General features: G+C 48.4%; 1 protein-coding gene across 1 annotated transcript; it reads right to left on the minus strand.

The window, feature by feature from the left end:
- Positions 1 to 461: 461 nt before the first annotated feature.
- ccn1l2 (cellular communication network factor 1, like 2) lies at positions 462 to 7,350 on the minus strand. Its single transcript, XM_083911692.1, has 5 exons — positions 7,038 to 7,350; positions 6,673 to 6,886; positions 3,939 to 4,301; positions 2,673 to 2,875; positions 462 to 1,651 (listed from the first exon to the last, which is right to left on the minus strand). Exons 1-5 carry the CDS (start codon positions 7,104 to 7,106, stop codon positions 1,349 to 1,351), a joined length of 1,152 nt encoding a protein of 383 aa, XP_083767818.1. The 5' UTR covers positions 7,107 to 7,350; the 3' UTR covers positions 462 to 1,348.
- Between the last annotated feature and the right edge of the window lie 10,050 nt (positions 7,351 to 17,400).

Below are 17,400 nucleotides of genomic sequence, written 5' to 3' on the forward strand. Positions count from 1 at the left end.
TCGGAGTTTTTGTGCGTCTTGTCGACTGTTTTTGAATCTTTTCATCGACTAAATCTGATGTTTTTATGGCTACAAATGTCATAATTTATAAGACTTATGATAGTTTATATGAGAAACAGTGATAACAGCAGCAGGAGGCGTCATGCAGGACCACGGCAGCAGGCACCACCACCATCAGCAGAGACCTGAGAGACGACAAAACACAAACAACTCCGGGGAAGAAGTGAATTAGTAACGTGCATTGATGAGACATGAATGATACAGACAGAGAGGAGAGAAGCTCAGAGGACCAGGAACAGGATGATCCCCCGGCAGACTCGGCCGACAGCAGCAGTCCTTCACATCTCTCAGGAATTGTTCAACCAGTCAACTTCTATTATTGAGGTTAAAGTTGAGTGGATGAGTCGTTGCAAACTCCCTGAATGGGCACCGCACGAGTTAACCAGAACATAAGACACATGACAGGTTGATACAGTTTTATTTGATGTGGAGTTAACAAACAAAAACATCCGATGGACATGTGCGACATGTCTTAAATATCAAGCATCTTCCTTAAAATAAAGCACTGTATGTACACTGTGAAGGACACACACACACACACACACACACACGCACGCACACACACACACAAAGAAAACGTACAAATCACACCCCGAAAAATGAGGTGATCCTAGAATTTACCACTCCACAGCTAAGAGTGAAGTCCATATACAATCTGCTTTCATCTTTTCACTGTCGTAGCATAAGGAGCACATTGTGTAGTCACTCATTCTTCATACACACCAATACACTTTCACCCTCTCACACAGACAGACACACACACACAGACACACACACGCACACAATCAGTATGTGTGTGAAACACTGCATCACAAAGGACAGGTAATGAAGAACACACAGCCCTTACAGTCACTAACGTCACTAACGAATACGTCATCTAGTTCTTCCTCCTTACTCTAAAGGCATTTCCATGATTCCCATCACGTCTCATACATTTCCTCTGTTACTGGTCTCAATAAAACTTCTCTCTGCGTAACAAACCGTCACATCGTCCGCTGCGGAGACGACTCAAAATCACAATTAAATAAAAGAAGTTCCAGTAAAAAGCTCTCCGCGTGCTGCAGCGCGTCGTCCTCAGTGCTGCTCTGCAACAGAAGTCACTGACGGACGGACGCCATCGTGGCAGGAAGCTTAAAGTGCAAGCGAGTGTATTGCCTCGTTAGGGAGGAGGGTGGCAGGAGCACCCAGTTGAGAGACAGGGCAGGGGAAGGGGGGGTGGGGGTGGGGGGGGGTGTAGAGTCTTTGCCCGGTGTGCTCGGCGCCGGGTCTGGGGCACGGAGAGTCGGCCTCAGTGCCCGAAGGTGTGGATGTCGTTGTGGAGGCTGACTGAAGGGCTGGAGGGCTCGCTGTGTGTACGGCAGCTCGTGTCGCAGCTGCAGCGCTGGATCCACATCACGTTTCTGTAGAAGCCCTCGCCGTCGGGGCAGTGGAAGCGGAGCCGCACGGTGCGGGAGAGGGAGGGCGTGCAGCAGCGGCCGTCGGTGCAGGTCCCGCAGGTGCGAGGGCGGTACCGCTGTGTCGTTGAGCAGCCGGCGAAGGTGATTCTGACGGGTTCCTGGGGCCGGACGGTTCGCTGACACTTCTTTCCCTTCTGGATGACGGAAAACAGAGTCAACGTTAAAAATGACATCTCAAGAGGAGACAGCAGGTCAACAGTAGTGGAATGGCTTCAGTGAGGACTCACCTCATCACACGTGAACACAACTGGGCTCATTGAATCCACACGAGTCTCAGATTTACAGTCACACCCAATTTATGACACTGAACACTGTTTATGGAGTGCAGTAACTAAAGCCATACAGCCTCTTAGGGCGCCCTCACACTGTCCATCCGTACCGTGCCCAAACACATTTCACGGCTAAAGTCTGGTTCCTTTGACCAGTGTGAGTGCAACCGTACCGCGCCTAGGAGCGGCACGCTTGCCGTCCACGGCTCGTTTGGGAGAGGAGGGCTTTTGTAAAGCACGTTTGCACATGTACGAGCACGAGCGTGCGCACGTGTACGAGCACGAGACCTACGGCGGTTCTGAGGTCATTTCCTGTGCGCCTGTTGGGACATAGAAAAAAGAAGGAGGGACCATGCGCGGACATTTAAAACAATGGCGGCGAAAGGTTCACGTTGGTGTGATGCGGAGGTGGAGTGTTTACTGCAGATTTGGTCGATGAAAAGATTCAAAAACAGTCGACAAGACGCACAAAAACTCTGAGGTCTACGGAAAGATCTGGAAACAAAGCCACGCATCGCCATGACGTCATCAATGCGTGTGACGTGTTACGGCGTGATGACGTATAGGCAGCAAGAAGCATTCTCCGAGGCCCAGGTAGTGTGAGTACAAACGGGCCTGGAGGGGGGGACAAGGACCCTAAAGCATGGGGCACGGGACGGAGGCACAGTGGGAGTGCGCCCTTAAAGACAGTAATGTCAGCTGGGATGACAGATTTCAGGGGTGGCCTCTCCCTGGACACGCCGCTGCTCAAAGCCACTCATTACCAGCATTGGACTGATGATAATGATATTTGTTGTAAATCACTTTGGGCTGCATTTCATGTATGAAGGGTGATGTACAGATAAAGTTTATTATTATTATTATTATTATTATGAATGTAGCGTACCTTGCCAGCCACAGGAAGCGGCAGCTCACATTGCTGAACCTGGCACAGTCGGTTCTCTCTGACCAGCCGACACTCCGGGTTGTTATTGGTCACTCGACTCGAGATGCCCATCCCACACGCCGTGGAGCACTCGGTCCACTCTGTGGTCTGTGGGAAACAGATGGACTTGAGGAACACCTCAGACATGGGGTGGGACATCATCTCTGTGGAGAAGGCAAAAAAAAAAACCAAAGTCAATGAGTTATAATCAAACAATGAATCCCAACAAACACACATTATAATAGGATGCTTGTGGATATTCATGGTCCACGTAACACAGGGTGAATCAGAGATACTGGTGACTGCATGACAGTCACCCTAGTGTCAATCCCAGGTCAAAGCAGCAGGGGCGGTGCTGCAGTCGCTCGACTGCACCGTTGTGACGAAAAGAGAGCTGAGGAAGGCAAAGCTCTGGATCTACCGCTCAGTCCTGGTTCCTACCCTCACCTGTGGTCATGAAAGCTGGGTCAGGACCCAAAGAACCAGGTCGCGGGTACAAGCGTGTGAAATGTGTTTCCTCAGGAGGGGGTCTGGAGTCTCCCTTAGAGAGAGGGGGAGAAGTTCAGCATCCGTGAGGAACTCAGAGTAGAGCCGCTGCTCCTTTGCGTTGAAAGGAGCCAGTTGAGGTGGTTCAGGATCATCTAGTAAGGATGAACCCTGGGCGCCTCCCTAGGGAGGTGTTCCAGGCACGTCCAGCTGGGAGGAGGCCTCAGGGAAGACCCAGGACCAGGTGGAGAGATTAGATCTCCACACTGGCCTGGGAACGCCTCAGGATCCCCCAGTTAGAGCTGGTTAATGTGGCCCGGGAAAGGGAAGTTTGGGGTCTCCTGCTAAAGCTGCTGCCCCCGAGACCCGACCCCGGATAAGAGGCTGAAGATGAGAATTACATTTTCCCTCCAAGGGGGAAAATGTATTTGTAATGACTCACTAACACTTTTCACTAACGTGGTTTAAGACTTTTACGGTTTCGTTCAACAATGGAAGTCCTGCACCATCAGTGACGGACCTGCAAGCTCTGCTTAGGAGCTGGAACCTGAAATGTAATCGTTTCTACTGAAATGTTCGAGGAATGGCCACAGAATCACACCCAATGGAAGTCAGAAGTCAGATGGTCTTTAACCATGTACTTGTATGAGTTCGGTCGGTCTCCTGCACATCAAGAGACCAAATTTAGTGTTGGCGGTGTGCATCAGGAAATGCATCGCCTGGATACACTGGGATGTTTACCTCTGAACGTGGCCCCTCCAGCGGCGGCCGGGTACCGAGGCTGCGGCTGGGACTGCAGCACGGCACTGATGTGGTTGGGGAGGGGCTGGCTGTCTGGCAGGGAGGTGTGTGTCAGCTCGTCTGGCTCCTCACTGATGTGGTTGTCGTCGTCACAAACCCATTCCTCGCAGCAGCCGCCCTCGGGCCTGGCCAGCCGCGGCCGCGAGCAGCGCCACACGGGCAGGGGCACTCGGTGAGGACAGAGGGGCATGCAACCCACCACCCTGTCCATGCAGGTGCACTGGTGCTGGCAGTTGGGCTGGAAGTCCTCGCCGTGCTGGTACACCCGCCCGCTGAACTCGCAGGGCGAACCCTGGGCCTCAGCTGTCAACACACACACACACACACACAACAGGAAACACAGCTGTGAAGAGAGACCTTTGAGCTTCTTCGAAGGACACAGTGGAAAAGCTGCGTTGTACACAAACAAAACCTCAAAACACCACAAACTGTAGGATTTCTGCAATGGGACATACTTTCTAAAATGGAAGAATTCATGATTTAATTCCTTTTGGGCATTTTAAAGGGCCACACCGGTGTTTTTGTAATGCAGTTTCATATTGAGAACAATGGCAGAAATCTCTGTCAGTCCCCTACTTTATACAGTAAAGTCCATCTCCACCAACCCTGGGCCCCACACTTCCCATGGTGCACCTCATAGCACCAGTTAAAGACCCTCCACGCTGGAAAACGCCCACATTTAAAGGAGCTGTAAACAACATTCACAACATTAATATACCGTAGCAGCAAAGAGTAACAACACATAATACGGCCCGCGGCTTAGAGCGTACCTACCGCTCACTTCCTGCGTAGGTTGCCCCTTATTTCACACAAGTACCGAGTTACTCCGGCTCACTTCCCCCCGTGTTTCCCCCCGTGCATTTACAGTGTAACTAGGCTGCGACTAAGCACGTAACTCCGGTTAACTTACATCGTACTTTACACCAACTTCCACTGAATTACAGAGCAACTGGCGCTCACTTGCCCCACTCATTTCCCCGCGTTTTACAGTTTAACTAGGGTGCCTCTTCAAGGTTAACTCCTGTACAATTACAGGCTAATTTGCCCGGAGAGTGTAAGCATCTCCTGGTCACTTCCCACCAATCATTTTAACTACCAGGTGTATTAGAAATGAAATAGTCTACTGTAGAATATGTGCACAATAGACCAACAGCAGGTCCTGAGTGCAGTGATTCCAATGGGAGAAGTGAAAGTGAACGCACATTATGACGTTTCCCAGTGCCCCGAAATTACTGAAGTAAATATTCATTCATTCATTTTTCACAAAAACACGTATCTCTGGATTACTCTGACACTAAAACGGCTAGAACGTTTTTCAGACGGACACATCAGGAGAAAATTTGTTCAGGAGCAACCTATCGAGAGAGGAACGCAGCTAAGCTAACGTCAGCTAACTTTCCTGAACGCCTAGGATAACGTTAGCAAAAGAAAATACAAATGCATGTATGACCTTTCATGCAGCCACATGAAGCTCCCGACACGTTCAAACAAGGCCACGCCCACTTCGGAGACAGGAAGTAACAGTTTCGGTCCTTTGGCGCAGCCTGAGACGCCCTAATTTTAGCAGAGACAGCCTTTGGTGACCGATCTTCTGGTTAAGTAACCCTGATGACATCACCAGGGTTACTTTGTCAGACTCTTTCAGACTTCATACATCTGTTTCCAAAGGCTGAGCAGAACTTCGTAGTAGTACAAGTGAACTGTAACGGATTTATGTCGTTTTTAAACCTTCTATATAACAAATATGAAGCTTGTGTGATGTTTTACATTTATTCAATGCTGTAAAAACAAAGTCTAACTACTTTTAACGGCCCAGTGTAGCTTTGTTTTTACAGTAGACGTTCAAAAGGTTGCTGACACCGGGGAATTAGCCGCGCGCTCCTCTCGGCCACACTCGGACACCCTGATCTCCTCGCTGTGAACACTGGGAGCTGCTGGTCGTCCGAAAAATACCGTCAACACATCCGGGACCATACTTCAGTCCTTCACTCTAAATGAAACGCTTTACCGGCTCCAAAATACAACGTAAAATCTTCTTAATTTCCATTTTTAATGTAAACCAGGACCTGAGCCGCTCAGGCTGAGCGTCGCCCAAACGTCCTGACTGCTTTCACTCATCAAAGTCACGGATATCACCGTCCGGAAAGGGACCAAACCCGCAAACGGCGATCGACTGGTGGTACGGTGACGTTACTACAGCAGCAGTAGAGACCTTTTCAACGCAAGTCCATTGCTCGGCAACAGCCTTGGTCCTTGGTAACTTCCTGTCATTCACATACATTCAACAGGAAATGAACTTGGATTGTTTTGAAATGTTCATGTTTACATTTACTGTAAGTCAATGAGGATTTTGGTTATTTGCCTTGTGATTTACAGTCTAACGGGGATCATTGGTCCGGTGGTTCCCAAACTCTGGGCCTTTAAAAGTAATGCATGTCTACTCCTGACTCTTTTTGACATGCAATGTGAGCTGTTCTCATAAGAAGTGATATTTATTTCTCTCTAATTGTTTAATTTGAGGGATTGTTGGAGCCTTGAAGACATTGTGCAATATTTCCCAAGAAAAAAATAAACCAGAATCAAGAGAAAAGTCAGGAACAGATGAACAAAATGTTTTTGTTTTTGCGTTAAAGCTCAACAACACGCTCTCCCTCAGCCCGGCTGGCGGCCTCACCTCGACACAGTCCTCTCTCAGGGTCTCCTCCGGCCCCCAGATGGCAGCGTAGCCCCTTGATGTGATCGCAAGGTTCGGTGGCACCGCAGTCCTCGTTAAACTGCTTGGCGCAAACTTTACAGCAGCCGCAGTGGTCCGTCACCCAGCTGACGCCCGGCGGGCACGGCAGGGGCGAGGGGGTGCAGGAGCACTCAGTCGGGCACTCGCCGTCCGCCTGAGGGACGGGGTCAGAGGTCAGGATGTGTGACCATGTGGTTTTCATCATCCAATAGTACATATCATGACTCAACAATGGGACATTTCGCAAACAGAAATGAACAGAGAGAAGGTTTAAAAGTAAGTGGCCACAGGTGGAAGCAACTCACCATCGCTGCAGCGCTGCCGAGTACAACCAGGGTGGAAATGATCTGCTGCAGAGTCACAGGGCTAAGCATCCTGATGAGACGGAGGGTGAAGAAAACAGGAAAACTGGTAAAAAACCCTCCAAAGAAAAATAGAAGAGTACAAGTAAGAAGTTGTTTAGATGGACTCTCCAGAGTCTCTAGGGGGAAAGCAGTCTCGTGTGTCAGCTCCAAAATCCAAACGTATCCACAGTTGAGAGTCTGTGCACCGAGAGGTACACCCGTCCGCTCCTGCTCGCTCTCCTGCAGTGTCTTGTCGTCAGCGCAGGTCAGTGCAGCTAAGCTCTACTTCATAGAGAGGTTTCCCTGAGCGGGGCCTGTACTTATAGACACACGTGCCCCCGCCCCCGATGTGGTATCACCCACTCTGCTCTCAGGACAGCTGGAGAGTGTCCAGAGGGAGGAGGTGCAGGGTGTGAACTACTGACGGATGTGTTTGAATAACTGTGTTATTGTGAAACGGCGAGGTATCAACATGCATGCAAGAGACAAATCTTTAGTATTTAGTAATAATCTATGAAGCCGAGCGACCAAAAAGGGATTCAAAGATATAGTCCCTGAGTATTTAAGGGCACTGTAAGCCTCACACACATAGCCACACTCTTAGAAATGACCACTATTTTACAATAATTAAAAGGATTATTTTGCAGTAACTTGTTGTAATTACGTTCCCCTGCAATAACCCAATGAACACCTGTAAAAACTACAGCATTTAACCTTTACAGTAAGGTCTGTAATGTCACAGCAACACAGTAAAATGCATAGATTTCACAGCATTTAACAGTTTTATCAACTTATACGTTACTTTCACAGCGCACACTGTCAAAGTACATGGCCTTGTTGTAACGGTGTACAGCAAAGCGTTGTAATTCCCCAGTAACCTACTGTAATATCACATTATTGCTTTGTAACTGAAGCTGTAAAGTGACAGTTTACAGTTGTGCTTTTACAAATGTCACACTCTGGCCTCGAGCGAGGGTAGTTTTCCTGAAGGATGACTGGAAAAGAGGTGGTTCAGCCTTAAAATGCTGACAAAAAAGAGAGTTTTATTGTCCTTTAAACATTGTCCATCGACAGCAGAGCTTCAATGTTTCAACAAGAAAGCCAAAAAAAGATATTCACAGTACTTGGGTCCACACAGCTACACAGCCCTTCACCCACTGACTAGGCAGAGTCCAACCCCTCAATTTAAAGGCCTAGCCCCTCCCATGGACCATACCATCTTTAACTGAAATCAAATATACCTACACTACATCTACCCAGCCTTAAAGGCAGTCATCACCACATTACAAGAGGCCTCAACCCAGAGATGCCGGTACAAACCAGCGTCTACCCCACACTTGGTTTGGTTCAGGCGCTATTAAAGCCAGCCTGACACAAGGCTCGGGTCCTTCGTAGTGTAGGTTTGGTTCGGGCACTATAACAGCCAGCCTGACACAAGGCTCGGGTCCTTTGTCCCGGCCCAGCACCAGGAAATACTATGGTGAGAAAACAACAATTAGTTAAACTCAGGATTACTTCTTAAATAATAATAAAATACTCAAAACAATACATGTGTGTGTATGGAAAAGTATGGAAATGCACAGCACAGGAAACTCACTGGGATGTTAACTGTAGTTCAGTGTGTGCACCCACCAAACTAACGATAGTACGCCACCTGGCTAACATGTGGTATGTGTACTGAAGGCTGGTGTGGTGTTTTACCAGTGGCAGGGGAAACGTGCCACAACAACAATGCATTGTAATATCATATATGTGAAAATCACAGTAAATTGCTGTGAAATACTGTGAAAGTCATGCAAAACAGATCCAGTTAGAACATGTTGCAGTGCAGGGATGTTTGACAGATCACACAAAGGTCGGACAGGTGCGAAGGGAAAACCTGAGCGGGGAATCCCACTGCATCACGCCACGGTCTTACAGGGGAAGTGGTGATGTGGAGAAACTCCCTGTGAACGAGTCTTCCACCAGCTCTGGCCGCGTCCTCTCCGCTGCAGCGTGCTGTGGGACGCCGTGCTCAGGACATCCTGTGTTCCCCTCCATCTCGCTTTCCAGGAAACACAGGCCTGTCCTCAGGTTCCCATGATCGGTAGGAAAAACTCTGCATTCCCATTGTCATCCCAGGGGCACATAAAAAGTGTTTTGCTGGAGAGCAGGAAGGTCCTCACATTAAGCGTTGGCTCGCGCTGTCGTGAAACATGGGAAACGGTATTTGGCACATTTGATAAGGTCTCCCCCTGCTCCCTGACAAACATGCTGTGTGCAGACCGCTGATGTTGCTGTGTGCTCACGGAGGAACTGTTGGGTCTCTGTAAATCACCAAACTATATATCATAATTACATAAGCGTATGGATGTGATGCCGTGGTTACGTAATCACAGAGGGCCTGCAGCTGTGGGAAGTTTGACTGGGACGGTCGAACGTTATGTGTGCTGGGTGAGTTCAAAGGTGTGCTGTACCTGTAACCACACAACTCACAAAACAGTGATGTCACAAACACACTAAACTATGCCGTACACTCACTGCACAACTGACGGAGCACAGACATGTCTCTGTTTGCCTGCTGCTGAAAGGCAAAGTGTCGGGTTAAGGATGATATCACGGCAGCTTTATGCGGCTGCACACTGCTCATAAGCTTGGATTGCACTGTCTGCAGTTTAAAATGAAATATACATAATAAATACTAATATAGGTACTAAAGAGGGGAGTGGAGCAGAGCCAGGCCACGTAGTGGAAACACAGCATTACTGGGAGTGAAGCTGTGAACACATAGTCAGACATAAACAGACATATTACCACCTTTCTACTTATCCAACTGATAAGCAAAGCATTTGGAGTTGTCTCTGTCTCCTGACAGAGGCACTACTTGCCAGCAAGCGAGGCAGACAACTGCCAGGGGCCCCAGGCCAGTAGCCCCCCCCGTGGGCTGACCTACTTTAAACTACAGTAGCAACAATGCGCAAAGTTTGCAGCGACAGTAAGATACCTGACCCTATGGGGCCCCGCCTGACTCCCACACAATTGAGTTTAGACAAACCTACAATGATGAGGAACAATGGTTTGAGGGGCCCCCTGTGAATTTTTGCCAGGGCCCCAAAAGACTCTAGAATCGCCTCTGCCTCCTGATACCAATATTCAACCACCATTTAGCTGTGTTTTAGCATCCACACGGCCTCGGCTCAAGTAATATCTGCGTCCACAGGAAACCACCAAACACGCTGTAGTACCCATGCCAGGCCTGGAGGTGGCACTGTAACTGCCAAAGAAATACACCAACAACGGAGAAGAAGAGACGGGGAGACGCTGTGGAGAATCCAAACACCGGAGAGTTTCTCTCCAAATCCTCCTCCATCCTAGAGACAAACGTGTCCCTGGTTCTGGTCTTAGTGGAGACTTTGGTGCTGTTCTGGACTCTGATGCACCGATCACTCTGCAGTTAGTGTCCTCACTGAGCAGAGGTTGCTGCTGGGAGCCCCTTCACTCTGCAGTTAGTGTCCTCACTGAGCAGAGGATGCTGCTGGGAGCCCCTTCACTCTGCAGTTAGTGTCCTCACTGAGCAGAGGGTGCTGCTGGGAGCCCCTTCCCCGTCCCAAAGCACTCCCAGGCGCCACTTTCTCACTACATTTAGAGACTTTTCACAGCTTCTTAGAACTGGATTTAGAAACAGAGCCTAGAGCAGTTTAGCTCCTTATTCAGAGCATCAGGGAAAAGGGAGAAATCTGTGCTGGGCCTCATTCAGTCCCATGCATGTGGCTCAGAGTCCAGTTCAGTAAACAGTCTCTGGGTCCGTCTCTGTCCTCTCACGCAGCAGCACTGTTGTTATGTGACGCCGTGGGGTCAGAGGTCGGCGGTGGCTTCAAACAGGGGTGTGCACAGACTTTTTGAAGGGCAGGGGCGAAAATGACAAAAAAAGGGCACAAATAGCATGTCCTCGCCACTGATGAGGCCACTTTAGCACACGTTTTGGCTTTAAAGGTCGGACGCGGGGCCATGACGCCGTCCTTTAACAAAGTATGAGCTTTCACCGTCCAGACCACAACGCCATGGGGGGCGTTTTCCAATCTTCCCACTCTCGGACCTGGTTTCCAAAGATCCTGTTTTCAGGCTACGATAACGCCGGCTGCTGTGGATGTGCGATTAAACCAGACTGAAGCTTTGCAGTTACAGGAAAACGCGTCTTTGTGGACGGACCCTTAGTCTCCACAGAGAAATATATGGCACATAGACGCTAAACGCTCTGCCAGTACGTCTCTGTGTCTGTCTGCTGTTTGGTGCGGAGCAGGTTGTGTACTGTTGGGTGGGTTTATCAGATCTTTTACGCTGAAAATAGCTGCCTGAAGTATGACAGATGTATAAATACTCCACAGAGCTGGGTAATAATTATCTGAGCGCACACATTCTTCCTTTGACTCGTCCAAACATCAACGCAAACCACGCGGTTTGGGAGCGAAGAGAGGATTATTATTACCATCAACATCTGCGGCAGGAAGTGATAGTTCTGTGTATTTCAACAGAGAATTTGAAAGTCACACTGTGGCGTTAAAGAAGTCCCATTTAAAGATGAAACAGGAGTGACCTCAGCACCCCGCAGCCCACCCTGTTGACCTCAGCAAATTTGAGTATGTCAGTGGGTCCGAGCGCGAGGCCTTCAGGTTGAAGGTTGGTCCCACTACACACGGCTCACTTCCTGAGAGCAGGTGTTGTAGCTCCAGACTGTGTGCAGAGCAGAGAGAGCACGCCATCGAACCGCAACGCAGCCGCCCAGACAACCCGGCCGGCTGGGCTGTGAAACCGCCGGGACGCTGGAGTGGGGTGAGATGGGGGATGAGAGGGGAGGTGGGGTGAGACCACCTTGTTGGGCAGCAGTGGGGAGGAGGGCAGCAGTCTGGATTCTTGGAATTCCTGGCCCACAAAGGCAGGATGTGTGCACTGGCCACGCTGCGTCGGACACTGATGGAGGAGCAGGGGGAGGAGGGAGTCGAGGAGGGGGCGGAGGGGTTGCCAGTTTGGCGGCCTCTTGCCTGGCCGTGTGCCAACCATTGTTTGTCAGCCAGGCAAACATTTCCAAAACACGCGGAGGTCAGGAGTCGACGTAGATTCATCACGCCGTGGTCCCGTTTGTTTTCTCAGCTCGATATCTGACACCGTCCAGCCGCCTGAAGAGTCGCTCAGACCGAGTGTGCCCAACATTTCTCTTAGTGATACCAACTAGGTAATTTCTTCCAGAGAGAACACTGGCTAAAAAACAGGGGCGTGCACAGACTTTTTGAAGCGCAGGGGCGAAAATGGAAAAAAAGGACACAAATAGCACGTCCTCGCCACTGAAGAGGGCACTTTAGCACACATTCTGGCTCCTAGAGGACACTTAAGCACACATTCTGGCTTCCAAGAGGGCACTTTAGCACACATTCTGGCTTCTAAGAGGGCACTTTAGCACACGTTTTTGCTCGTAGAGGGCACTTTAGCGCACGTTTTGGCTTCCAAGAGGGCACTTGAGCACATATTCTGGCTCCTAGAGGTCACTTTAGCACATGTTTTGGCTCCTAGAGGACACTTTAGCACACGTTTTGGCTTCCAAGAGGGCAGTTTAGCACACGTTCTGGCTTCCAAGAGGGCACTTTAGCACGTTTTGTCCCCCATTCGGACACTTTAGCACACATTCTGGCTTCCAAGAGGGCACTTTAGCACACGTTTTGGCTCGTAGAGGGCACTTTAGCACACGTTCTGGCTCGTAGAGGGCACTTTAGCACGCATTCTGGCTCCTAGAGGACACTTAAGCACACATTCTGGCTTCCAAGAGGGCACTTTAGCACACGTTTTTGCTCGTAGAGGGCACTTTAGCGCACGTTTTGGCTTCCAAGAGGGCACTTGAGCACATATTCTGGCTCCTAGAGGTCACTTTAGCACATGTTTTGGCTCCTAGAGGACACTTTAGCACACGTTTTGGCTTCCAAGAGGGCAGTTTAGCACACGTTCTGGCTTCCAAGAGGGCACTTTAGCACGTTTTGTCCCCCATTCGGACACTTTAGCACACATTCTGGCTTCCAAGAGGGCACTTTAGCACACGTTTTGGCTCGTAGAGGGCACTTTAGCACACGTTCTGGCTCGTAGAGGGCACTTTAGCACGCATTCTGGCTCCTAGAGGACACTTTAGCACGTGTTTTTCAACAACTGGGCCATAAGGGTGAAATTAACAACTCTGAATCACATTTACAGCATTCCAGAGGATAAACAAGAAGTGTCTGCAGCGTTCAGGGAGAGGTGCAGTAGCAGCAACAACACAGCCGGTCCAGTCCAGTACATTAGCAGTTAACAGCCAAATTAACGCCGGTTATATAATTTAGTTTAAAAGTGAGACTTTTAAAAAAGCTCCCAGATGCCTTTTTAATCGAATCACTTATCTTTTTCTTGAGACGACCATGAACCATTGACTGCTTGAGACTTTTCCTGTTCTTCCATTATAAGATTTCCATCAGAAGAGACTTATTTTAGCACTAGTTCGCGATAAGTGAATTGTAAAGCGTCTTTATTGTGATTAGGCCCCATTATAGTAAAGTATATTAGGGGGGCAGTGATATCATGATTACCCTGAGGTCTGTACTGAACTGACAGAGGAGAGCAGAGTCAAAGTTGGCAGCAGCGATTCGATTGGCTTAGGGAGGGATCTTTTCAAGTTTTATGGTGAAAGCAAATAAAATAGCTATTAATTTGCTACCGAACGACAGCCTCTAGATTCTTGAATGCAACACAACGCAGCAAGGTAATGCCTCAGCGGAGAGTAAAGTCACTTCAGGTCATTCTACTGAACACTGAATGGACTCATTCACATCTTCAGTTTGAGTAAAGATGCCACTGAAAGGACAAAACAAACAAACAAGATTTGCACTTTCGTACGGAAGCCAAAAGGCGATAAACTTTAGGGCGTAGGGAATTTAAAAGTTGAGCAAAATGCAGCATAAAAAACATGTTTTACCCGTTATCAAACCTCTGCAGCAGCATGAGAAGAGTCCCTACACACAAAACAAAGCACCAAAGGGCTCCTTCCTTTGGGAATGACTTTGGTAATCCACTGTAATGGACTTTACTATGAGAGGAGCTGGTACAGGGGCCAGTAGGTAAGTCTTTAAAACACTCTTTAATAAACTCTGGGTTCACTAACTACGCTGTTGCTGCTTTGTTTTGTGTGTAGGGACTCTTCTCATGCTGCTGCAGAGGTTTGCTGTTATTTTCAGCAGAATTAGTGGTTAAAAAAGACCTTTGAATGCCTTCACAGTGCTGTCCCGAGCTAATCACTGTTAGCCACGTCCGACTGTTAGCGACTCTCTGGGATTTCTCCGTTTCTCTTGATGGATTATTTGATGTGTACAAGTGTCGAAAAAGACCACGGGATTATTTTAAGCTGGAATTACACTTCAAGCCTTAACGTTTAGATCCTAGTACGTAAAAGATAAACTTAGGTTTTTCATTCATTCATCTTCAACCTCTTGTCCCTGTCGGGGTCGCGGAGGGCTGGAGCTGATCCCAGCTGACATTGGGCGTGAGGCGGGGTCCACCCTGGACAGGACGCCAGTCTATCACAGGACACATAGAGACGAACAGAGACAGACAACCATTCACACCTACGGGTGATTTAGAGTCATCAATGAACCCAACACCTGCACGTCTTTGGACTGTGGGAGGAAACCGGAGAACCCGGAAAAAACCCACGCAGACACGGGGACAACATGCAAACTCCACACAGAAGGGCCCCAGCCAGGATGCGAATACATGCACCTGGGACCGTCTCGCTGTGAGGCAACAGTGCTAACCACCACACCACCGTGTAGCCCCTAAATTTTGACACTAATGGTGTAAATAGTTGCCATAGACTAACCTTAAAAATGCCGTTGGATTTACTGAATACATGCATCCTTCCAAAGGGATGAACCTCCTAATAGTGATGAGTACGTCTGTCTCATCCAACCCTCGCCGTATTGCCAGGTGTAAGGAAGATTTTCACTCATTATGTAACATTACGGATCTACAGCCACGTCCCTCAACAGTCTTTTCCAGACTGTTCGTCTGTATACATTAGATGAGCACGTATGTTCGGTGTGTAATCAGCTGTCTAAGGAATATATTTATGTGTGTGTGTGTGTGTGTGTGTGTGTGTGTGTGCTGCACAGGTTAGGTCTCCGCCACATTCCTCATACGAGTGTCCATAAAAAGCTCCTGGTGCACTGCAGTCATCGCCGATCCCACTGATCCTGAGGGAGTTTCCGTTTTCCCTCCACACTCATACTGTCCATACTGTACGCACCGATCACCAGCTGAGTACGAGAATTCATAGATGCGTGTGAGCGGATTATGTCATGAGCTGTGGTGCGTCTGGACGCCCGTGACAGGCAGCAGCAGGCACATCAGCCCTCTGACGCCCGCGGATAGAAAGCTTTGTGGCCAACTGAGACATTTAACCAAGATCAGGTCCTTCTGTAGTCCTCTACACAGAGCTAGGAAAGGTCATCCATTTCCAATTTCATTCATTCCCTCAAAGAGTTTTAAGCCTGGAACCAAGCCAACCATCTGCAAGGTGAGTTATAACCAGAAAACATTTGATTCAGTAAAGTCAAAGGTTAAAGTTGTGAGACTGTGAATATAACAACAGTTAGAGTTAGAAGGGCAGGGGCGAGAACCAAAAAAAATACTTACATATAGCACGTCCTCGCCACTGATGAGGGCACTTTAGCACACGTTTTGGCTCCTAGAGGACACTTTTTCACACGTTTTGGCTCCTAGAGGGCACTTTAGCACACATTTGGCTCCTAGAGGAAACTTTAGCACACGTTTATGCTCCTAGAGGACACTTTAACACACGTTTATGCTCCTAGAGGACACTTTAGCACACGTTTTGGCTCCTAGAGGACACTTTAACACACGTTTATGCTCCTAGAGGGCACTTTAGCACGTTTTGGCTCCTAGGGGACACTTTAACACACGTTTATGCTCCTAGAGGACACTTTAGCACACGTTTATGCTCCTAGAGGACACTTTAGCACACGTTTTGGCTCCTAGAGGGCACTTTAGCACACGTTTTGGCACCCAGGGTGACTTTAGCACATGTTTTGGCTCCTAGAGGACACAATAGCACACTTTTTGGCTCCTAGAGGACACTTTAGCACACGTTTTGGCTTTCAAGAGGGCACTTTAGCACACGTTTTGGCTCCCAGGGTGACTTAAGCACACGTTTTTCAACAGATCCCCTTCAAACTAATGGATACATGATTTTCATGTATGAAGCTGTTTGACCAGAATGGTTTCTACCAGTTACACGTCTTCCTGGAATCATGTGTGAAGGAGAAACACTTCCTTGCTCAAATAAAAATACAACGCATTGTGTCTTAAAAGCATCTTTTTGAAGGGATTTCTACTTATCTCACTTCCTTAAAGAAGGTTCAACAAACTCTTGGGATGAATATAAGTTAATTAATAAATATATGAATTATAAATTAAATTAAATTTAAAAAAGTAGGCTAGTTGTGCATGTGGGGGCTGCAGGTGTGGCTGCCCTGCATAAGGGAGTCAGGATTTGAGCTGGCAGTCGCCCAAGCAGCGGGGCAGAGGGAAGCTGTGGCCCGCACATTCCTCCTCAGCATCTAATAGGAGTGATGACAGCAGGGAGCACACGGCAGCAATAACGTGCTGCGGCGCTAGCAATACCGGCAATAACCTGGCCATTGTGTGTCTGGCATGAGCAGGTGTGCTGCAGGTAGTGATGGACACCACCCTTCCATAAAGAAGCCGAGGTGCCCAACGAGTGGATTTAAAGGTTCCCTGCAGAGTCTTCATGTACATAGAAATGATGTTTACATAAAACTCACTCTGTGTATCACTGAGGTCCTTCCTCATAAAACACTTGCATAGAAGGGAGTATGGGTATGGAGCATTGTTTGCATCCATGTTTCTAAGCTTCCCGTGTTCTTCCCTAACATCAGATGGTTCCACAGGACCCGGCCAGGGCAGGCAGGCTGTGCGCGCATCCTTCAAAAGTCTTAAATTAATTTAAAATGTTCTATGCTGGTCTTAAATACATTATTCAAAGGTTTTAAATGTGTTGGGGCAGGACTATTTAATGTTATATATCTATTTTTTTTTTCTCTTTCTCACAAGACTTTTGGAGAAGGAGCTGTAGAGAGTCTACGTTCCTACTAGCTGCTGATGTAAATGGTTATCTGCACGCTGGCTGGCTCGTCTACACCTGTGGGTAAGTGCAAATTTATTGAGCGTTGGCTGGACTACGTCCGTTTTCCAAGTTGGCTCATGTCTGTCGCCAACCAAGTGCATTCAAGTG

This window comes from Echiichthys vipera (genome assembly GCF_963691815.1).
Source record: "Echiichthys vipera genome assembly, chromosome: 4".
NCBI classification, from domain to species: Eukaryota; Metazoa; Chordata; class Actinopteri; order Perciformes; family Trachinidae; genus Echiichthys; species Echiichthys vipera.